Source organism: Medicago sativa, chromosome 3, assembly GCF_051527215.1.
Source record: "Medicago sativa cultivar Bolivia chromosome 3, Bolivia_mono, whole genome shotgun sequence".
NCBI classification, from domain to species: domain Eukaryota; kingdom Viridiplantae; phylum Streptophyta; class Magnoliopsida; order Fabales; family Fabaceae; genus Medicago; species Medicago sativa.
In genome coordinates, this window is record NC_140751.1 from 13,232,827 (window position 1) to 13,257,709 (window position 24,883).

At 34.4% G+C, this 24,883-nt stretch overlaps 1 protein-coding gene and 1 pseudogene across 1 annotated transcript; both read left to right on the forward strand.

Annotated features, from left to right (window-relative positions):
- The first annotated feature begins 4,597 nt into the window (after positions 1–4,597).
- On the forward strand, positions 4,598–5,776 carry LOC146935875 (uncharacterized). Its single transcript, XM_085757654.1, has one exon. The coding sequence runs from the start codon at positions 4,613–4,615 to the stop codon at positions 5,558–5,560; it is 948 nt and encodes a 315-aa protein (XP_085613780.1). The 5' UTR covers positions 4,598–4,612; the 3' UTR covers positions 5,561–5,776.
- A 14,287-nt stretch (positions 5,777–20,063) lies between these two features.
- LOC146935876 (adenylate isopentenyltransferase 5, chloroplastic pseudogene) lies at positions 20,064–20,993 on the forward strand (annotated as a pseudogene).
- The last annotated feature ends 3,890 nt before the right edge of the window (positions 20,994–24,883 follow it).

Below are 24,883 nucleotides of genomic sequence, written 5' to 3' on the forward strand. Positions count from 1 at the left end.
GATACGTCTGATCAACTCAATTTAGCATTCGACGATTGGAATGGATGCCTGAAAGCTGAATAGGACCCAGGAGGAACGAAGTATGTGATGGAGATGCATTGGAAAGTGTAAACTCATAAGTAAGAACTCGGATAAATATTAGTATGAGTTTGATCGTGCCAAAAGGTGGTCGGTGAACTAAGCAAGCACTAGTGTGAATCCTCCAGGAATGTAAGGCATGTTAAGAAAGAACGTTCCGACAAATTCGAGTATGATGTTAGTGATACTTTAAGTATCCGTAAGTGAAGAAGTTGGATATATATATATATATTCTGGAACGTAAGTGTGAGACTACAAGTGAAGGATAAGTCGACACATGTTGATGGAATTAGTAAGCTCTCAGGGATTGAGATATGAGAACAAAGATTTATATGTTCAGTGAGAAATAAGTTAAGTCGTTTGTAGTGAATGAAGTTGAAGTCTTATGTGGAAGTTTATGTTAAGTGCTAGGACGACAAGATATCAGTTTCTAATGTGCCGTGAATTGAATCGATTGATGTTAATGTTTGCCATGCATGTGTTATAGAATATTTCACGAAGATAGGAATGAATGATGTGCATTGGGATACTTGAGGAAATAAGATTTTATGAAAAATATGATTTTTGGAAAACTGTGTTAAAGGAAGCACGCCAATAGCGAAAATTTCGCTAATAGCGAAATTACTCCAGAGGATTTCGCTAATAGCTTACCTGGAGCGAAATTTCGGTTTTCCCGAAAACTGTCATTTCGTCTCTAGGGTTAGTAGTAGCTATTGGAGGATGTTTTTACAATCTTTTATGCAACAAAAACTTTCTATAACATCAAGTATCGAATGTATATTACACCTTATAAATTCCAAGGAAGAAAATGTGTCATACCCCAATTTTTGACTTAAGATCCCATTTCATTTGTCTTTTGCCCCGAAGTATTTTTGCCTGTTAATGTACTCTCTTTAATGCTCAAGCTCTCATGAACATTGTGTTTATGCTCAAGCTCTCATGAACATTGTGTTTATGCTCCAGCTCTCATGAGCATTGTGATCATGCTCAAGCTCTAAAGATGAATCTTGATGAGCAAGCAAGCAAAATATCTTAAAAAAACAAGACTTGGTGACCAAGTATGCTAAAATAATTAAATAATGGTGTCTTAGTGGCTAAGAAATGCAAGGACATTAACAACAATGCATCTTGGAGAACAAGCATGAAACAGCTGTAAAAAGATAAGATATTTTTACTGTTCATGTACTTTTCACTGTTCACACACGCTCCTGGTCCAAGACAAGCTCAAGCTCTTAGGGTTAAATGTTGAGGTCGAGGCTGACAAGCTCAACCTAAGTGTACAAAAGTATGGGACAATGGCAGTTTTGCAATTCCTATCAACAGCAAGGGTCTCTACACAAGAATGAACAGCTGTAGATATTTAAGGATGAAGGTTGGCTATAAATAGAAGCTTTCTCTCAACAAATAAAGGAGGAAAAAAAAAGAAGAGAATTGGAAGTACACTCTCAAGCATACAATCAAGCAATAAAATCATTCAAAAGAGCCAGAAGAATCAAACATCATAAAACCCAAATCTCAGACACCAAACCAGTCACAGAATACGGTACCAAAGCAACCAAAATCCATAACCCATCACACCCTAAACCAAACCGCATCACAACTCTATCCCAGTCCACCAAGCTGATTTGAAACCTACACAAAGCCAGTCACAGCAGAAGCCATTTTCAAGAAAAGGTAGTATTTCATTTCTTAGATCCAGGCTTAACTCTAACTTTTTCAAAAATCTTGAGGTTGTCTTGCTCGACCTCAGCTTTAATTTATAGAGATTGAGCTTGTCTTGCTCAACCTCAGCTTTAATTTATAGAGATTGAGCTTGTCTTGCTCAACCTCAGCTTTAATTTCTAGAGGTTGAGCTTGTCTTGTTCAACCTCAGCTTTAATTTCTAGAGGTTGAGCTTGTCTTGCTCGACCTCAGCTTTAATTTCTACCTAGAACTACGTAGCTTTGATTTCTCCATAGCACCTGGAGATACGTAGGAGCAAGATGAAACTCTTGTCAAGCACAATAATAAAAAAAAAACCCTTTTTTGCATTTAAAATCACAAAAATATTTTCATAAACAAACCTTGATCTTAAATCAAGTGACCGTCTTTTTCATTTTTATTTTCTTAATCAAACTTCAATCAATTTAATCTTACTTCAAGTCTATTCCTTTCAATATTAAAAAATACAAACCAATTCCAATTTGCCATTTGGCTTTTCATTTTTAAACCTTTTTCAAAAACCATTAAAAAACCCAAAACCAATCAAACGTCAATTTCTACCCCGAACTACGAGGTTTTGATCCTTCACGGGTACGTAGGCAAAGGACATGCGTCTTTCCAAATCAATAAAAACGTAGATAATTTAGGTCTCTAATTTTCTTTTATCATTGCTAATTCCATTTTTTAAAGCAAGCAAGTTTATAGCACAAAAGTTAAATAAAATCAAAAGGTTCTCGTAGAGTACTACGAATATTTAGGGTGCTTAACACCTTCCCTAAATATAACCGACCCCCGAACCCTTAATCCCTAAAAAATGTGGTATTTGAACCTTTTTCCACTTTCTTTTGAAAAGAATTAAATGTTCAGTCGTGAAATAAAAAGCGGGTCTTTTGACCGTCCGAAAAATGACGCGACAGAAATGGCGACTTCACTGGGGAATAACAGTAAGAGGGTTGAACCTAACTTGGCATTATTTAAAATTTGTGTTATAAACTTGCTAAAAAAAATGTTTTTTTAAAAAGATGGGAATTACGTGTATATTTGTTCTCTTTCTTCTTTCTCCTTTCTAAACGTGAGTGGTGAGATAAGTCCTAACCCGGACTTGAGGGAAATATAAGATAGGGGTGGTAAACTCATAGTGGCATACCGAGAGTATTCTCGCGTCTTGACACACGTGAGATAACCACACTTAGCGGAGGAGCTTGAAGTGATATTTGTCGGCGTGTGTTGTCACGTTTAGACTTTATTACTCTTAAGTTTCCGTTTGAACGCTAAGAACCTTTAGTCACCTTTAACCCATCTTGGCCTTTTAGGGCGTAGTGCGGTGGCTAACCGGGTGTTGTCTCGGTATTAGTCGACACACGATGCTACACTCAAACGAGACTTTCCTGCGAACGTTGTTGGACCGGGTGTTGTCTCGGTATCCAATAAAATTCGGAGGGGGTTGGACTTTGGGAACTTGGTAGAACCCGTTGTTACAAGTGCAAATTAAACCATAGTCCTTACCAAATGGAGTTGTTACCTTGACCCCAACATTATGGACTTAAACCTCACCATGTTTTCACTGTTTGTGTAGCATAATCATGCATACATGCATAAAAAAAACTTTTCTCATCAAAACATCGAATGATTTGGATAAGTTTTTGTAAACATCAGAGATATTCCACCTTGAAAGGAGGAACACCAAGAAATACAAACTTTAAAAATCTTAACTAACCTTCTGCTTTTGTTAAGAACTTTTTCCTTGGTTTCGTTCTTACCTTTTGAAAATAGAACCGATTGCAAAATCTTTACAAATTTTCAAATGAAATCATGATTCATCTGCGATGTTTACAATTCACCTTGACTAATCCTTCGATAACAAAAAAATTGTACATTTTTTGCATAAGCATTTCATACATCATGTGCATTGCATTAGTTTCAAATTCAAAGTCTCACACCATTTTCTTTTCTGTAAAAAAGTCAACTCATATCAAACAAAGTGGCCCGGCATACTAATCAAAGACCTACTCGCATTCATCGCACTCGAGCTTACGTCAGAAGAAGGATGTCATCCACAGAACAAGAAAATGTTGAGCTTAGAGGGGAAGTTGATCGTCTAAAGCTTGAGTTGGAGAAATTGTCAATCATGATGGACGTTATAATGGCTGAGAGGGAACAAGTAGTAGCCTCCGAGCCAATTCCTAACGGGGTTGTTTCCGCTACGGCTGAGGGTATTTCACAGCCAATCGCTACTGCGGCGGCATCTGCTGGAATTTCGCAATCTCTTGAGGTGGGTTGCTCATCAGGTGACAAGTACAATGAGGGTTTCCATCCTCCGGGTCCTGAAAGATTTACTTTTAACCCTCTGTATGACATGCCAAAAGGTTATCCATGGGGTATGCCACATATACCTAACGAAGGTCTTCGTCCCGAAGTCAATGAAATCCCATTTCCTTACGGTCAACAGATTCGTCGGGCTACCGTAACACAGGCAGGGCCTACTGTCCATACAACTCAGCAAGAGGAAGGGCAAATTTATCATTCGGGTAGTGTACTGGGTAATGATCGAATGGGCAACCTGGAAGAGAAATTGGAAGGAGTACAGAAAGAGCTGAGGAACGTTCGTGGCAAAAAGATGTTCAATCAGAATGTGCATGACCTCTGTCTGGTCCCAAATGTGGTAATACCTTATAAGTTCAAGGCACCGGCCTTCGAGAAGTACACGGGAGAAACTTGCCCGCAAATGCACTTAACCATGTATGTAAGGAAGATGACGGCTCACAAGGAAGACGAGCCCTTGCTTATCTATTGTTTTCAGGATAGTCTGGCAGGTCCTGCACATACTTGGTACATGAATCTGAAGAGTGTTGCTTCTTTCGAGGAACTGGCAGACGCTTTCCTCCAGCAGTATAAATACAACTCATTTCTGGCACCTAACAGGAAAGAACTGCAATCCATGTCCCAGGGGCACAAAGAGTCATTCAAGGAATATGCTCAACGTTTCATTCAAAAATCTGCTCAAATCCGCCCATCTCTGGATGAAAGTGAGTTATCTGATTTGTTCTATGAAACTCTGAGCCCTTTCTACTCGGAGAAGATGTTGGCCTGTGCTTCGCAAAAGTTTACCGACATGATAGACATTGGAGTACGCATTGAAGATTGGGCCCGAAAGGAACGTATGGCTAAGGAAAGTGGTTTGTCAAGCGGTCCATCGGGTAGTTCATCTGATGGTAATAGGAGATTTGGACACGGACATCCGAAAAAGAATACGCAGGAAGTCGGCATGGTGGCTCATGGCGGATATCAGCCTGTATATCCAAACTACCCCTATATCGCCAACATCACACCACAAAGACCACCAAGGCCTCAAGGACCTCTACCATATTATCCGCCATTGTATCAGCAGAATCATCAACCAAATAACCCTCAGCAATTCCACCAGCAACCATATTACCATCCTCCATCTCAGCAACAACATCGTCCTCAAGCTCAACAGCAGCCTCGTCTGCCTAGAAACCAATTCGCTCCTATACCCATGTTGTATAAGGATTTGTTACCTTCCCTACTTACAAGAAATCTGGTGCAACTCAGGCCTCTCCCTCGCATGCAAAATCCTCTACCTGCATGGTACCGTGCCGACCACACCTGCGAGTTCCATCAAGGGGAACCGGGGCATGACATTGAACATTGTATGGCTCTTAAGGATGAGGTCCAGAAGCTAATCCATAACAAGGAGTTATCCTTCACATACCTGGATCCAAATGTGCAAGTCAATCCACTACCAAATCATAATATCTAGTGTTTTTGACACATGGAATGACCAGCCGCAGTCGGATCGTCATCGATATTTCCTTCCGCTACTCAATTGTTCAAGAAATATATTTGCTTGTTGCTTTATGTTTTTTTCTTTTTCAAAAAAAATCCTTTCGTCCCGCCCGAGACTTAAGTGAACTTGTGTAGGGCTTTTTGCTTCATGTATTTCCCATTATTAATAAAAAGATCATCTTGATCCCAACTTTGTTTTTATTTCTTGTACTTTCTGGAAGAATGGTAATACAAAAAAAAAAAAAAAACCAAAATCATTTTCACATATCTGCATAATCATAATGTTTATATCAATAAGCAAATCATGCATTATTAAACCCAATGAGCACTTAAACCCTGTACTCTCTCTCAACTTTGAGTTCCTTGTATCCAAGGCTAAAGAGAAGGATGATGAAGAAGTTTCCAATGAGATTTCTCGCCTACTGGGGCAGCTTGGCCATCGAAGCTACAAATATCAAGAAAGATTGTCCAGAAGAGGACTTTCATGTACAAAAACTGGCACGAGATGCTACAATTTGCCTTGCATGGGTATTGTACTTTAGTACACACTTCAACCGGAGCAATCCCCCTCTATCCCTCAGTATACAAAGGCAGTGCTTCTCGTGGAAGTCAAAGCCCCGTCGACGGAAGTTCCAATGAATTTAAAAGTGTTACCGCCGTATGTCATGGACAGTTATATAAAAAGGATAAAGCAAGTATGCAACAAAGAAGGTTTGTCCCCGCGAATGTCAAGAAAGTGACTTTGTGCTCAAAAATATATTACCCGATTCCAGGGACAAATGGATGGCAAATCACAATGAATGTTAGCAAACTTATGAATACCGATGCAGTCAAGAAATACTTTGTTAAAAGAAAAGCTCGATAAGTCGCAAACCTGAAAAGGCAGCTTGGACAAAAAAAGAGCGTCTCGATGGACTGAAAACCCGAAAGGGCGGTCCATGCAAAAGTTAGAGACATAAAAAAAATGAATGATGATTATCCTGATAGATTGAAAACCCGAAAAGGGCGATCTATGCAAAAGTTAAGGATCATAACAAAGTAACTGCATCAGTTAGGCACAATCCACTTGGGGGCATCCAACTGTCAAAAAGACTTCCGATGTGAAGCAGCTGCAAATCAATGACTCGGAACAGTGGTTGATTCAAAGTTGTCAGGGAGAATAGCAGTTATTGTGTTCAATGTACCTTTCCCTTTATAATTACCATTTTCCAAACATTTTAAAATCCATGGAGCCACACCTTTGGCATGCTACCACTCCATTACATTAATTTGAGCATATGCCCATTTATTTGGAACTCTCACTTATTCTATTTAATTTCTTCTATTTTTGATGAAAATACTTGAAGCAAAATTTTCAAAAAAATACAAAAACTTTTTATTTTACATCTTTTGAAATGCATAAACAACATGTACATCTTCTTTGAACTTATGAGTAGGTGAAACATACATCAGCATCCGTCTCAAGGACAGTTAAATTCTGCAAGGTAAGCATGACCAAAAGCTGTGAGATGACCTCTGTCAAAGAAAAAAGAAAGAGCTCGCTAAGTCGAAAACCTGAAAAGGCGACTTAGGCAAAAGTGAGCATCCCGGTGGATTAAAAACCCGAAAGGGCGATCCAGGCAAAAATTAGGGATTCGAATAAACAAAAAAAACAATACAAAAAAAAAAAAACAAAGACAGGGGCATCACATCTCAGGTGGACCAAATGAAAGAATGCACTTTATGCTGGGTTGATTAATGGCAACTTCTGTCAGTGATTTGTTTGAAGGGCTTTACCCCAACGATGTATAATTCATCCCCAAGTGATGTTATTCCCCAATGAAGAGTGTGGGAAGCTTGTAACATGCTGTCGGGCCGCTTTCTTTGGACCTGCCCAATCTTGTCTCAACAGTCTTACCGTTATACTGTCATACGAGTGTTAAATAACAACGCACGTGCCAGACTTTCTAGATACGTCTGGTATGGGTGTTACACCTTCTGATTAAATAGATGCTGACATGAAACCAAATGTTAAATTTTTGCTTGATTTGTACTAGACCATCGAGCATTTAAAGTTTAATTTATACTACACCTTCTATATTAAATTTTTGCATGCATGTAATAGACAACCTAAATTTTTGACTGAATGTGGTGATGCTGTTATGAATAGAACAACTTGGTTGGAATCCTTTAGTGCTCCTTGAAGCACACGATCGTTTCAGATTCAGCAATGAGGATAGGTTAATTTCAAGGGCTTCTGTTATCCAATATCATTTTTCCGAATTGATGAAAAGGATTGTAGCTTAGCTACACCATTTTATTTGCTTGATAAGTCATCATGGCTATTAAAGGTATATGATGGAGGAGGATGCTAGCATCTGGTTCTCAAAGCATGGTACCTACTGCCTACAAAACTAAGCTACTACTTCAGTTTCATATTTATCTAGTTTGTGACTCATACTAATTTGTGGCTGGATATGATATAATCTTTTATTGAAATAACAACGAATGACGTTCTCTTGTGTTGAGATCAATGTGTTTTTTTTCTTTGAAACAGGAAAATATTATTAACACAGTTTGTACAAGACGCAAAGAGCTAGCCACAGATGAAATACAAAAAAACGGGTGCCGTATATAGACGGAACAAACAGAAACCAACACAACCATAAGACGGCCTCGACTAAACTGATAAAAATAAACACAACAACCAACACAAAGCAGCATCTCAGCCAGCTAATAGCAAAACTGACAAAAACAGCAGCGACACAACAGGGACGAAACAGTAATAGAACAGCGTCAGCAGAACTGAAAAAAAACTGCGTTGGAAGGAACCAAAAATCCTAGGGAAACGTGAAATCCTAGGAAAAGCAATCTCTAGTTCAATGTGATCTAAATCAAATGGATAAACAAAAATCAGAACTCAATATACTGTTGCGATAAGTCACTCATCTGAAGCATTTTGCTTTGTGCTAAAATTAGTAACTGACTAAAAAAAAGCTTTGATTAATAAGTGGCATGTTACCATACTTTTGTACAATGACTTAGTAAAACCGTAAAGATAACATTCAAAATATAAGTAAAGCAATTAGAAAGCCATTGTCAAATAATGAATCATAGAAGTGTATGAATGTATGATACTATGATTATTTGGCAGATTGGGATCAAATATTTAATGATAGTATTAAGATGTTAAATTCATATTTTTCTTAAAGTATCTGTAGCTACTATCCGATTATTTTGATTTTGCTACCTATATTTTTTCTTAAATTTTTACTTACCTATTTGGAGGTTCTTTATATTAATGCTTGAATTTTTGTCAAAAAAAATATATTAATGATTGAATTACACTCCCCTCCCCTCTTATGTTAAAATATACACTCCCCTCCCTTGCAAAGTAAAATTTATACTCCCCCCTCCCTAATAAGATGCTTGAATTACAACCCCCTCCCTTAATAATTAAATATGTTCTACACTTTAATCTATTTAACATAAATAAATATTTTTATTATATATTTTAATTTTGAACCACCATTTAAGAAAAAATAATTCATTTCTTTATAATTTAAATGTTAATGATAATTAAATTTAAATATTTTGCTATTTAATTTATAATTTAAAGTATAAAATTAACTTTTAAATAACCCTATTTTATTGTCTTTAGTAATTTTTTACATATTTTAATTTTATTTTGGGTTGTTTCATATTTTTTACAAGTTAATGAAATTGTGAATAGAAAATAGTGAATAATATGTATTCAATTTTTTATGATATTAAAATAGACCCGTAATACAATTTTTTTCGAAGTGTGTTAGATTATTATTATTTTTGCTAGATTATTAGAAATAAAAAAAATATTGAGGGAGTAAAGTGTAGATTTTAACATAAGAGGGGAGGGGAATGTAATTCAAGCTTCTCTTAGGGGAGGGAGGTGAAAAGTTTTCTAATATGTTTTGAACAACAGTGGAGGGGATTGTATATTTTAACATAAGAGTGGAGGGGAGTGTAATTCAAACATCTTAGAGGGGAGGGGAGTGTAATTTACTCAATTTGTTTTAATTATCCTTTCATCTGACAACCGAGAAAGGAATTAATTGTTCATTCAGATTTGTTCCTTAACCTTAAGACTTGGAAATGGAACATGATTGGGTTTGGAGCTTAATATTAAGTGAATCTATATGATCCTCTTCTTTGGCAAGTCTAATATTTGTTTATCATTCATTTCATTTCATTAAATGAACAGATTTAGCAACAACATCTGAAGTTAAAAGCAAAAATTTTCAATTTGAACCCTCTTGGTTGAGTAAAAGAAAATTTTCACCACAACAAATATGATTTTCATGCATAAAAGTTGGAAGAAAACTTAACTGCATATTGAATGACAAAATTTCATACCAACCTTATATGATAATATAAATTTACTATCTTTGAGATTGGTTTGTTCTTTATCTCATTGTCGCTTTCTTGTTTTCTATTCTCTAACTCAATTTCAATGATTTCTCTGTGTTACTATAAAACACCGTCCATCTGTCAAGTTATGTATCGCATCAATATTACTTTCAGAACTCATCATGCTCTCGTGTCGGTTCCTAGAAATGCTCAAGCTCCTCTCAAGCCTCCGAGAATCAGGTGGCCGGTGATAAAATGGAGAGACTGGATAAAAGATAGACGTGCCATCAACTGGTTTATATCCAACCAGAGACTGATCTCCATAAAATGAAAATCCCATCAATTGTCATTTCCTACTGTAGCAATATCGGGTTGGCTGGACAACCCGTATGGACCGACCTATTTTGATAACTCTCTCTAATTGAATTGGATTATTGCATTTATTATTAGTTTTGAAAATTGTAATTTTTTTTTAAATTCTACATTTATTTCAATTTTGGAGGTTATGGAAATTAATGGGTCTGCCAACAACTTGATCGAAAGAGGACTGATATACCTTGAAACTGAACACAATTTTAAAGTTAGGCCTCACTGTGTGAATGTATTTGAAGCATAGAAGGCATCATGCGTTTCAGAGTTTCCTCACTGTGTGAATGTATGATTCTCTTGATTGTCGATAATCAGCATCCGGTTTTGTAAGGATGAGTTAGGCCCCAAATTTCAACATGTTCTATATTACTTTCAGAACTCATCATGCTCTTGTGTCGGTTCCTAACAATGCTCTGGCTCCTCTCAAGTTTCCGAGAATTAGGTACCCATTGATGAAATGGGAGATACTGGATAAAAGATGGATGTGCCATCAACTGGTCTATATCCAACCAGAGACTTATCAGTTGTCATTTCCAACTGTGAAGAAAGAATAACCATAAAATGAACATCACATCCCCTTCTAAACTCTTCGATGTCAGTCCATCCAACAACTAATAAGCCTCAATTTATAACTTCGCTTCCTTTTGGAAATTGAACAAATAAACAATCCTCCCCTGTTTATTCTTCCTTTATTGTTCAGGGATAGTACTGGTAGGCCTTATGTTAGAAATGTAATCAACTGACTCTTGTATATGGGTTCAGGCCCCCTCCTGGTTTTTTAATGCTTTCCTTTGCTTGATGAAAAAGAAAACAATAATATTAAGAGAGATATCGTAAGGTTTTGAGTATAGACCAAGAGAGAATTCACTCTCTAACTCTCAAATGATAAACTCACAATTTTATATATTTCAATGATGATAATCCATGAAGAGTCCCTATTTATACTAATCTTAGGGTCATATTGTGGTTGAAATAGTAATAGTACTTAATAAATCTATGGAAACACAATCTAGTAAAAATAGATATTGTCAAACATGGTGGCTTGTTTAGGTTAAAGTCAATAGTATGGTGGTGAAATGGGAAAACTTGCTTGGTAGGGTGATGGCCATGCAAAGTCTATGTTATGTGAATGTTTGTATATGTGTCATCCTCCACGGGTTGAACAGAATCCCCTTTCGAGTTTATATCAAGTTCATCATCTAGATACAACTTTCATTTTTCACCGATGTTTTCTTTACGAGGCGAATATAGGGGCGTTGACGTTGATGAGGGAGTGAATCTAAGAATGGTCATTAACCTGGGATTTACGTAATTTATGGAGAGACCATGGGTAGTGATTTTGTTCGGCTTCGTAGCAGCCATGTAGTGGTTCGCAACAGGATATCAGGGGGAGGGGATGGTTATGAAAATAGTGGGACGGATCCCATGGAAATATATGTTGTGCCGACCAGAAATCATGGGGTATGGGTATACGAAGTTAGGCTTAGGCAAATATGGAGAGAGGCCACATTGCTCTGCAAGAAGAGAATGAAGGAGTGGTGTTGAGTTGGAAGAGAGATGAACACAATCTAATTTTTTATTTGAACACGATTTGTTCTTATTTCTTAGGTTTTTCAGTTTTTTTATTTTATTTAATAATTTGTTTTAACATGACATGGCAGGATAACTAAGTTTGATTGGTTGACACTATAAAGGTGTTGTACACTGTCTGCTAATTTCCTTTAATCTTTTTTTTTTTTAAGTATTTATCAATATTTTTCATTTAAATTTAAGATTGATTGTTATTTATTAAACTATCAAATTAAATTTAATGATAAATGAAAAAAAAACAGATGTTTGAGACAGTTTGAACCGTCACAAATGCTTATAAGATCCCTTCAAGCAAAAACAAAAAACACACTTCGTGATAGTTATAAACCGTCGCAATATCTTTTATGATAGTTGTAATGATGGTTACTTGAACAGTCATAAATGATTCAACGACAAGTATATCCTCGAAGGTTACCCAACCGTCACAAATTCCCAATCACGACGTTTAGAATTGTTGCAAAACATCTTTTTAACCGACAAAAACAACTTTAATTTGTTGTTGTGAAATTATATAGCCTTGTTTTGATTTCAATTGATTTTTTTTTAAAAAACCTTTGATTCTGAATAGATTATTATTAATAAAAATGGAAAAAGGATTATATTAAAAAAAATATTAAAAGCATTGTCATTTTTTTTTTGAGGCAAAATTCTCTGAATTTACCCCAAGCATTCAAATTCAAGAGACCTGTCCTTCATATACATATATTACATAGGTCAAGTCAAAGGTCATGTCAAAATTACATAGGTCAAGTCAAAGGTCAAGTCAAAACTTGTTTTCCTTGAATAAATTAACATAATGATCTTTCCGGTTTGCATAATTTCTAAATCCACAAGCAGCTGCTATGCAAACATTTTCTAAATCGCCACCACCGTTGGATGCAGCTGCTCCTTAATTACTTTTCGCAAAGATTCAATGTAATCAAATACATGCTTTAGGTATATTCCTTATCACTTATGATTTCACACTTTTCATTCATTTGTTCCATTTATTATTTTTATTTATTTTAATTTGTGCTAAAACTAGATCTGAAATCTCTACAACTCCAGGAAACACTTTGATGCTCAGTGTTGAAGATGTTTTTTATTTCTTCGTAATCATCATCTACCATATGTTCTATTTGGTCTATCAGAAGTTATATCTTTTCTATTATATTTACGAGTGTGATTTCTTTGATTAAAACATCAAGTCTCACTCTCTTCAAGTCACGAGATATGAGGATATGTTTTTCTGACGATGAAAAACAAGAAGTTGTGTGGCGATTGTGAGTTTACATCTCATTCTCCATTGTCTGTATTTTCTTTTATTTAAATGGCGAATATTAATTAGTAATTAGTTTTTTTGGAAAAGATATATATTGATCTGTTAGTTTGGAATCAATTATTTTATTTTTTTAATTGTATTTGTGCTTTTTTTTTTTTCCTTTTCAGCTTGATTGGCAACTTGCAATTTATGTACCTCATATTTGGAAAAGGAGTGGGATAATTTATCAACTGTAACAAGTGTCCCTCCACATAATTAATTATTATTTTCAGTTATTAGAACTTAAGGGAAAGTCTTTTGTTTTTCGATTAATTGAAACACTAGAAAATGATGTTGAAGCTTTCATACATGACACCGTTTGTTTAGTTTGTGAATGATGGGAAGAAGAAGAAGAATTTATCAAATGTAATAAGTGTTGCACCACACATCACTGTTCTTGTTCAGAAAATGACATTGAAGCTTACCTTTTGCAACTATTGTAATAATTTGTAGGACAAATTTTGTACATTGTAAATTTATTTTTCTCTAACGCATCAATTCAGATACCACGTATATTTGATTTATTAGACAAAGTTTGTGACTCATACTATAATTTGTGGCTGGATATGATATGATCTTTTATTGAAATAACTACTGAGGACATTTCCTTGTGTTGAGATAAATGTGATTTTTTTTATTGAATCAGCAAAATATTATTAACGGATAGTTTGTACGAGACGCAGAGAGCTAGCCACAAATGAAATACAAAACAACGGGCGTTGGCGAAACACACTGAAACCAACACAGCCAGGGGCAGACCCACGTTGTAGTGAGGGGGTTCAAGTGAACCCCCTGAAACTAGAAAAATTACACAAGATGCCATTGGTTTTTCTATTTTTACTATCATATTTTACTAATTGAACCCCCTGGAACATATTAAAATCTTTTGGGTAAATGATTTTGCATATTTTACTAATTGAACCCCCTGGAACATATTAAAATCCTTTGGGTAAATGATTTTGCACCTTACCTAGCTCCTGCCATACACTGCTGTAGTTATAGTGTGTCATATCCATTCATTAACTTTTGATTGGCATGGACATAAGCTTGTAGGTCATGTATTCTTTGAGCTATTGTATTTGTATTCTTCTGTTGAAATTTTGAATTCTTTTTCTTCCTTTTTTTTTCTTTATCCTTTAGCCTTTTTTAAAAAAAGGAAAATGATAATTAGTGCCTAGTACACTAGTTAAGGAAGTATATATAGTAGAAATATTTTGGAATTTATGTAGTCAAACTTATAAAAGTATTATTTTCAATGTAATTTTTTTTGTTTTCTTGACTAGCGTCTAAGAAACACTAGTTAGCATGACCTTTTTAAAAAAATATTATATTATAAGAGACAAAGAAAAGTGGAAAAGAAGTTTATAATTAGAACCTTAAGAGTGTTTTAAGTCATGTATTAGCTTACTTTTTTGTTTTCAGGTAGTTTAATGTATAGACATCCACTTTTTTGAGGTGAATAAGTAAGGTGTTTGGAGTTCGAATTACTCCGATCATACGAAATTTTGGCTTGCACCCCCTGGCTTCCGGTCCTGGCTACGCCACTGAACACAGCCATCGGACGGCCTCAGCTAAACTGATGTAAATATACACAACAATGAACACAAAGCAGCATCTAAGCCAACTAGTAGCGAAACTGACAAAATTAGTCGCAACATAACAGGGATCAGCAGAATTGGAAGAAAAATAAAAAACCAGTGTTGGAACGTACCAAAAACCCTAGGGAACTCGCGAATTCTCAACAGAAATGCAGCAGAAATGACAGCTGCAGAGCTGGAATAAACAGAAGAACCTCTAAAAGACACACCCTCTACCTCATGAGTCAATCAATCACCTGATTCCAGCACCACTCATAAAATAATGGATGGGTTCCTTCAACCTCATTAAACTCCATCCCCAAGAAACCCCCTTAATCTCGTCAAAGACCTCTACCACAACCTTTGTAAAATTTTTAAAAATTCTCTCGTTCCTAACATTCCAAAGCACCCAAATTGTTCCGTGCCAAATTGACCTAAACCCCTGCAAAACCAAAACACTAAACCACAATGAAAAGAAAGGTGAATTGATTTTCCTCATGCCCATGGCAAAGAGGAAAATCTCTAGGACTATCCGGATGCATCACGTTACAGCACGCAAGATTTCCTTTTGTTGGGAGATGATCAATAAGAAGTTTCCAACAAAAAGCAATCTCTAGTTCCATGTGTTTTAAATCAAATTGATAGACAAGAATCAGAACTCAATACACTGTTGCGATAAGTCACTCATCTGAATAAATTTTTTGTGTGCTAAAATTAATAACGAACTAAAAGGTAGCTTTGATTAGTAAGTGGCATGTTACTAGCTATATTTTTGCACAATGTTTCAGAAGTGTATTGTCAAATAATGCAAGGCAATTAAAAAGCTATTATCAAATAATGAATCATAGATGTGTATGATACTGTGATTCTGTCGCAGATTTGGATCAAACATTTGATGATAGTATTAAGATATTTAATTCATATATTTTTGCGACCTATATTTTTTTCGCTACCTATATTTTTTCTTAAATTTCTACTTATCTATTTGGTGCTTGAATTGTATGGGAATTGTATATGGGTTAGGATGGTCATTTGGAGGCTTTTATTTCATATGATTTAATGTTGTTATGCAAAAAGGTTTTTGGCCACGTTTTTATCAATAACAAAGATCTCATTCTATTTTTGCGTTTTAAAATGTGTTCTAATTCTAATGCATTTCATAGCAGATATTTATGTATTCTATTTCTAAATATCATTTTACTCTAATTTATTTTTCTTATCCTTTCATCTGACAACCGATAAATGAATTAATTGTTCATTCAGATTTGTTCTTGACCTTAAGACTTGGAAATGGAACAAGATTGTGGTTTGGAGTTTACTATTAGGTGAATTTATATATTCCTCATCTTAGGAAAGTCTGGTATTACTTTATTATTCATTGCATTTCATTAAATGAACCGATTTGTTAGCAATAGCTGTGTTGAAAGCCTCTCAGAACAAGAGGAAATTAAAGGAAAATTCGATCTATCAATATGAACCCTCATGCTTGAGTGAAGGAAAATTTTCACCACAATTGATATGATTTTCATGCATAAAAGTTGGAAAAAAACCTAACTACATATTGAAAAACAAAATTCCAAACCTTCTACCTTATATAAGTTAACTATCTTTGAGATAGATTTGTTCTTTATCTCATTGTCGCCTTCTTGTTTTCTATTTTCTAACTCAATTTCAATGATTTCTGTCAAGTTATGTAACCCATTAATGACAAAGTTAAACAAGATAGATTATTAGATAAGATTCGAGCCTTTACAATTATTCTTGTGGCAAGAAGAGGAGGAGAAAAAAATGAAGTAGATCTAGCCATGCTAGGGTTACAAAAAAAAGGTATAAAAATGTGACTAATGAAAGACATAGTGGGCTAAAATATGTCTCAACCTCGTGAAACAAACTTCTTAACTTCAGTGCATAAAATAGAAAACAATGAACATGCCAAAAATTAGAAATTAAATACGTTTCCGATAAACATAATCTAAGCGAGGTTGCATAAAATATGTATTTCGATACATTTTATTAAATACGTTAGAAAGACAATATCTTTTATGAGAACATATACACTATAGCTTTAGGTTTGGCACTATAGCTTTATGTTTGGCTATATACACAGAGCCTGTTCCAAAATGAAAGTGAGGGTTTTTGATTTTGAGTCAAACCAATCCAAACTAAACCATGTGGTTGAGTAAGAAAATGATCCGATTACATCCGAACCAAATGCAGTTTTTTGCGGTTTCGGTTTTGGTTGGTTCGGTTTGCAGTTTTTCTATTGGACTAATTTGGTTTTGAACACCCCGAATTTTGACAGTATGAGTATGATGACGAGTAATTAAATGATGGGAGGGTGAAGAAGGCTGCTAAGCAATAGACCCCTAACTATGTAACCCTTTACTACCATAGTGATTTTACAAATACCAAAATTAATTGAGACCATCATTTTGGCTTTTGTTTCTTGCTCGGTACCTATGTTTATCATTTTATTGTGCATCAACACTCTCAAAAGTCAAAACACCTAAACTAGCCCTGGTGCTATAGTACTTTGCTGAACTTGTATCATATTGCGGCAGAGTGCCTTGAGAACGGAGGTCATGTCAGATTCCATGGATTTCTCATGTGAACATATCAGATGACTTGTTCATTGTTGGTTGATCAATTATACCTTATAAGCGAACATACAATAATATAACCTTTGGTGACTAATTTGAGAAAGAAGGAAAACTGAAGACACCGACTGAATGTTGACGAAATCTTCTGTGTCATCAATGCATTCTTTTGACTCAAACAAGAAAGGCAAAACGATGATATATTATATATATTACTTTCGGAACTCATCATGCTCTAGTGTCGGTTCCTTGCAATGCTCAGGCTCCTCTCAAGCCTGAGCATCAACTGGTTGGATATTGACTGGATAAAAGATGGATGTGTCATCAACTGGTCAATATCCAACCAGAGACTGATCTCCATAAAATAAAAATCTTATTCGTCTTTTCTTCTCGATATGGTACATATCAACCACAATATTAAGTATTAACTCAGCTAACACGGCACCTATCAATTGTCATTTCCATCCGTGGAAAAGAATAACCATAAAATGAACATTATGTTCGGAACTCTCCTAATCAGGGAAACAAGTCTACTTTTCAATCGACGTGCTGATCTTCTATATCAGTCCATCCAGCAACGGATAGGCCTCAAATTCTAACAGGGAATGTTACAGACTAATTTATCAAAACTAAATAAACAATAATATTAAGAAAATTTCTTAAGCAACAGAAGAGTTATCTCTATTTTTCTCTAATTTCTTCGTAAGTAACATGTAAACTCCTAATTTCTTCTTCTTCATCCACTAAAGAGGGGTGGTTTAGGGTCAATTTTTGACCCAAAATCATCCCTATACATTGTTTTTCTCCTTCCTTTTTATTTAAATAAGTGATTTTCACATCGAATTAGGTTTTTCTTTAGTGATTTTGTCGTCTTAGTGTGACGTTGTTTTGTTTGTCGTCTTTGTGAGGCTTTGTTTGTCTTTTCCCTCTTGTTCAGGTGTTTGTTCTGTTCAGATTGTCAGACCAGCTTCGATCTAGTGCAGATCCAACCAATGTACTTTGGCGTCATCAACGTTGCAGATCCAGAGGCATGGCTATTCTGGAGATTTTAATATAGTCATATTTGTAGGCTTATGTACTTTTCCATTTTATGCTATTAACATGGATGTTGTGAGTTTGTTCACATATTCATCCTTTTTGTTTTTAGCGAATTTGTATTGCATTGATGAACTATATCAATTTGAATGAATGAATGTCGTTTGCGTTGTGTCAAAAAAAATTATTGCTGGAACAACTAATAAGGCAAATAAAATGTTGTAGCTAGGCTAGAATCGTTTTTCACCAATTTTCGGAAAGAGGATATTGGATAACATCTATATTAAGCAACTAAATAATTAATGACTGGTAAAAAAAAAATTACTAAATATATACTCAATTTGAAGGAAGAAAGTTCAATAAGATTTCCACAAATCATGAAAGATTATATCAAGAAACTTTTCTCTCCTAAAACATATGTCAAAGAATAATCAAATCCAAATATTATATTGAAAACCATATTTGAAATATTATTATCTACTAAATCATGAAATGCGTTCAGTTTCAAGGTATATCAGTCCTCTTCCGATCAAGTTGTTGACAGATTCATTTCCATAGCCTCTAAATTTGAAATAAATGTAGAATGAAAAATAAAATTAAAATTTTCAAAACTAATAATAATGCATTAATCCAATTCAATTAGAGATGGTCATTTGAATTCCATATTGTCCACATTTTCTCTTTATTCTTATTATTTGAATTTTAAATTTTACATTATTTTTTTGTCCAAAGTTTTTTTTTGCATTCTTTTCATAATCCTGATAAACAATAAAATAAAATAAATAAATCTTTTTAGTATTCCGAAAAATGAAATAATAAATTAATTAACATATTAATTTTTACTCAAATAAATTCAAGTTTCCCCTAAAAAAAAAATAAGTGTATAAAATGAAAGGTATAGCACAATTGAGTTCATTGATATAAAAACATAAAAAATTCATTTACACATTATTCACGAATAAAATTATCCCTCGATCATAGAGTTTCAATCAATCAAGCCTCTTATTGAAATAATTCACATCCTTACTAGTAAGATCCCCTAAAAAGAAAATCCTTACTAGTAAGATAGCAAGACAACATTCGTTCAAAAAGAAAAAGACAACTAAAAAGAATGAATTAAATTTTTTTCTTGTATGACCATTGACCGAATTTAACACACTTTTTTTTAAAGAAAAGATATCAAATTATATATATAAAATTGGTATACATAATGAAATATAAGGTTATATTTACATTTATAGCAGGTAAATAATGTTATTTCTTTCCCTCAAAAAAAAATAATGTTATTTCTTTTTGACCAAAAATAATAATATTAGTTTTGAAATTGTTTGACTGCAATATCAATTAATATTTAATTGTTACTATATAACAATTATTTTCTTCAACTTTTTCCTATCTTACCATTTTTAATTACATAATAGTTACTCCTCTAGAGCATTATATAGCATAGTTGTGTTCACCTCACTCATCACAAAATAAAATACAAAGATCAAGTTTTCTCACATATTATATATCAAACCTCTTCCTGGTATAACTCACTCCCTTACTTAGTAGATTCCGTGAATTAATGCATTTCAATTCTAGTTTAAATCTATTTTAAATTTACTAAGTTTAATTACGTTTTATGTGTTGTTTTTTCTTCAGATTTTACATCAAAAAAATATCATGGCTTTGACTACCCCAACCTTAACAGAAAAGAAGGTTTTGTTTATATTGGGTGCAACGGGAACTGGGAAGACTAAACTCTCCATCAACTTAGGAACTCAATTCCCATCTGAGATCATCAATTCTGACAAAATTCAAGTCTACAAAGGCCTTGACATTGTCACCAATAAGGTACAAGAATCTGAACGTTGTTCAGTTCCCCATCATATATTAGGCATCATTGATGATCCTGAATATGATTTCACAATGGATGATTTTTGCAAGCATGTGCTTGATGCTTTAGACCTCATAATTGAAAATGGACACCTACCTATTATTGTAGGAGGTTCAAATTCTTACCTTAAAAAATTACTCGAGGACCCCACTATTGCATTTCGTTCAAAATACGATTGTTGTTTTATTTGGTTAGATGTGTCTTTGCCTATTCTGTTTCCGTATTTGGACAAAAGAGTTGATGAAATGGTTCGGGCAGGGATGGTAGATGAGATAAGGGATTTTTTTGTACATGGAGCAGATAACACAAAAGGAATTAGAAGGGCTATTGGGGTTCCTGAGCTTGATTCTTATATTGCAATAGAAATGAAAAAAGGTATAGATGATGCTCAAAAGGAAAAGATACTAAAGGAAGCAATTAGAAAAACTATACAAAACACCTTCGTATTGGCTGAAAATCAATTGTCAAAGATCCAATATATGGCGGATAAGCTTGGATTGATGATAAACAAAATCAATTCTACAGATGTCTTTGAAGCTATTTTGAGGGGTGAAAGTTATCAACATTTGCATCAAGAAACTGTGATTAAGCCAAGCTTGAAAATAGTGAAGAGATTTTTAGAGGAGACAAGCCATGGATTCGGAAATGCAAAATATTCAAATGGAAATGGGAAACACACACCTAATGGTGTTTGAAAGATTGGGAAAAAAATTACATTTTTTTTCCTTTATTATTTTCATTTGGGTATAGAAAATGTATGAATTTTGCTGTCTTATTTTTCTCTAGGAATAAATTTCAAGTTGGTGTGTTTTACGTTTTTCGTCATCTTATGGTAATAAGTAATGCATACAATTAAACAAAAATATTATGCAAAATTAGTTCTTTATTTGACACAAATTAAGAGATGTTGACAAAATTTAATTATACTTGCGTTTGTAATTTTTCGTCTGGTAATTAATTGTAGTTTTTGAATAATAATATTATAAAATTGAACTTGCGTCAATTGATTCAAACAGTGAGACCTAAAAGCCTAATACCCGTCCATGTGAGTTAGTTTAGTTGTTGAGGACATTGTATAATACATATAGGGGTCCAGGCTTAAGAAAATAAATTTTTAACCACTAAACTACATGACAAAAAAATAAAACATTTTTCTAACCAAAAAAAAAAATATTAATACGTTTTAAAATCAAAGTCACTTGATTAAAAATACAAAAAGTAGACATAGTGCAAAAAGAGTATATGTAATATTAAGAAAAAATGAATATCAATAGCACAAAAATATGATAGGCGGAGAAGCTCCAACGGCCAAACCCATACACACATCAAGAAAAATAAGTATTTTATTACAATGAAAATTACATAGAAATAAGGAATATAGATATTCCATAAAAATCAAAGATATTTTTAATTCAATAATCTAATAATAGAGTGAAGACATATTTTATTCGTATAGAAAATTCACATAAAGAGATGAAGGCATCAATAGAAGCATCCTTTGAGGGGCCGAAGGGATTTGCGAAAATTTGTTGGGTCAGTGAGGATGAGGGTAACCAGAAAAACAAATACAACAACTGCAGAGCTGGAATAAACAGAAAAACCTCTAAAGCTCTATTTGATAAAATTAGTGGATAACTGATAAGTTAGCTGGTAGTTGATGGCTGATAGCTTGTAGCTGATGGCTAATGATTGATAAGCTAATTGAAGTGTTTTGGTAAAATTAGGGGTTCCGCTAGCTAATAAATGTAAAATGACATAATAGAACATTATTAATTCATAATAAAATTTATATCAATTAAAAATTATTTTCTGCTACTGACATAGAGATGCATACGGTGGATGACTTCACCAAGATCTTTGCCACTCCAAACCAGTTTCTGGCTAATTCCCGGATAAACTTATTCCCAGACTGGTCACTGATATTGAAAACACTCAGATTACTTCTCTTCCTTCTATGGAGGAAATTAAGCAAGTTGTGTTTGGTCTTAATGCAGGTTCTGCCCCTGGTCCTGATGGCTTTTCAGGATGCTTTTATCACCATTTCTGGTCTCTCATTGGTTCAGATGTCTCCAAGTCCACTCAATATTTTTTTTAACCTATAATCATATTTTTCCTAATCTGAATTCCAATCTGATTGTGCTGGTTCCCAAAGTGCATAGAGTGGATCATCTTGATAATTTCAGGCCCATTCCACGAGCCAACTTCCAATTCAAGATTAATTATAACTAAGATCTTGGCTGATAGGTTAGGGGGTATTGCCTCAAGGATAGTCTCTCAACAGCAAAGAGGATTTCTTTCGGGCCGGCAAGCTCATGAATGGATAATGATAGCTTCTGAAGGCGCAAATATTTTGGATAGGAAAGTTTATGGTGGAAACATGGCTCTTAAAATTGATATTAGTAAAGCCTTAGACACAACTGAGTGGACTTTTTTACTGCATGTTCTTAGGTGCTTCGGGTTGAATGATTGTTTCTGTAATTGGATATCTATTATACTGCACTCCACCAAGCTCTCTATTTCTATCAATAGGAGGCATTTGTCTTCTTTTCTTGTTCTAGAGGAGTGCGATAGGGGGACCCCCAATCCCGCCCTCCTGTTCTGCATTGCTGAGGAGGTGTTTAGCATAGGCCTTTGTGCTTTGGTGTATGAAGGCAAGTTGACTCAAATTGTTGCATGTAGGGGAATGTTGGTCCCTAGCCATTTCTTACATGCAGAGGATCTGCTAATTATTTGCAAAGGTTCTACACCTAATGCGCAGAATGTCATGACTCTTTTTACAGACTATGGAGCATACTCTTGTCAGAAAATCAATAAGAATAAAAGCAAGTTCTACACTAGCTCCATGTCTATGAGTAGGAAGCACACTTTGGTTTCTATTACTGATTTTCCATTGGATAAAAGGTAGATGTGCCATCAACTGGTGTATATCCAACCAGAGATCGATAAGGTACATTTCAACCACAATATTAACTCAGGTAATATGGCACCTATCAATTGTCATTTCCTACTGTAGCAATATCGGGTTGGCAGGACAACCCATATGGACCGACCTATTTTGATGAATCTCTCTGATTAAATTGGATTCATGCAATATAATTAGTTTTGAAAATTTTAATTTTTTTCATTCTACATTCATTTCAAATTTAGTGGCTATGGAAATGGGTCTGTCAACAACTTGATCGGAAGAGGACTGGTGTACCTTGAAACTGAACATATTTCATGATTTAGCATATAATAATATTTTAAAATTTAAATAGTTAAATGCACAATTTTCAATATAATATTTGGATTTGATTATTCTTTGACATATGGTTTTAGGAGAAAAAATTTCTTGATATAAGCTTGTTATACCCTAATTTTGGACCTAAAAATACTAACTCCATTCTTCTTTTCTTGCATTTCAAGTCATTTGAACTGTCCCTGATCAATTACATCTTTCTCTGCATTTTATTTCAATATTACTTCCAAAATTCATGAAAAAGGGTATTTTAGTCATTTCCAGTATCCAAACTCATTTTAGTCCTTGAAAATTGTTTGAGTCCTTTCAACTGGTTTGAATAAGTCCTTATTTCAATTCTATGTCAAAACCCATTTCAAAAATTGCATCTGGAGTCATTTTGAGTCAGTTTAACCCCTAGGGGCATTTTAGTCTTTTCATATGTCAAGACTCTGTTTGATTTCTAAAAATTGTCTCTGAGTCTTTTAATTTGCTTGTATAAACTCTTGCTTTAATTCCTTGTTAAAAAATCATTTTTAAAATTGCATCTGAGTCATTTTTAGTCGTTTTAGTCCCCAGGGGCAATTTGGTCTTTTCACACGAAATTTCGACAGAGAGAGGTTACTTTAAAGTACCTCATTTAAGTAGTTGGTTCGTTTTAGTCCGTTTTGTTATTTTTAATCGTTTCACTTTACGTTTAGTCAAATTTACCAATTTTTAGTCAAATTTTATTTTAATTTTCTTTTTTTCTTAAAAGTCCTCAAACTTCCAAAAATTGCATTCAAGTCCTTTTTCTAGTTTCAAATTTTATTTTTTAAGTCCTTTTTTGCTTATTTCGAATTTTACTTTTAAGTCTTTTTTTTAACAATTGCAGAATAGTCTTTTTTTTAAAATTTACAGGTTGGTCCCAAATTCATAAAAATTGCAGATTAGTCCTTAATAATTTTTTGCAGGTCAGTCCTTAAAGTTCTGAAAATTGCAAAAAGGTCCTGAAAGTTCCAAACTCAGCAAAGCCGAAGCCAACCAAGTCCAAAATCCACATGTCAGCAAGCTATTGGTCCAACATCACACATGGCAGCCTATATAAAGGCCAACTCATCAAGTGCACAGGGACGGTACCATTCATTCAGTGACACATCATCATAAAAGGTCCTAACAACTTTCTCTCTCTTCTCAGAACCCTAGCCACCGTAACAAACTCTCAACCACCACAAAAACAACCGTAACATAACCCTAGCCACCGTAACAAACACCATTTCATATTAATTCATCCCAAAATCCACATCAAATTCATCACACGAAGCTAAAATCCAACAGATTGTACGAAATCAATTCGAATTGACACGAATTCTTAGAGATTCATCAAGA

Bases quoted from the DNA above. Each gene is read 5' to 3' on its own strand.
- LOC146935875 (XM_085757654.1), top strand. From the start codon at position 4,613: ATGAATCTGAAGAGTGTTGCTTCTTTCGAGGAACTGGCAGACGCTTTC.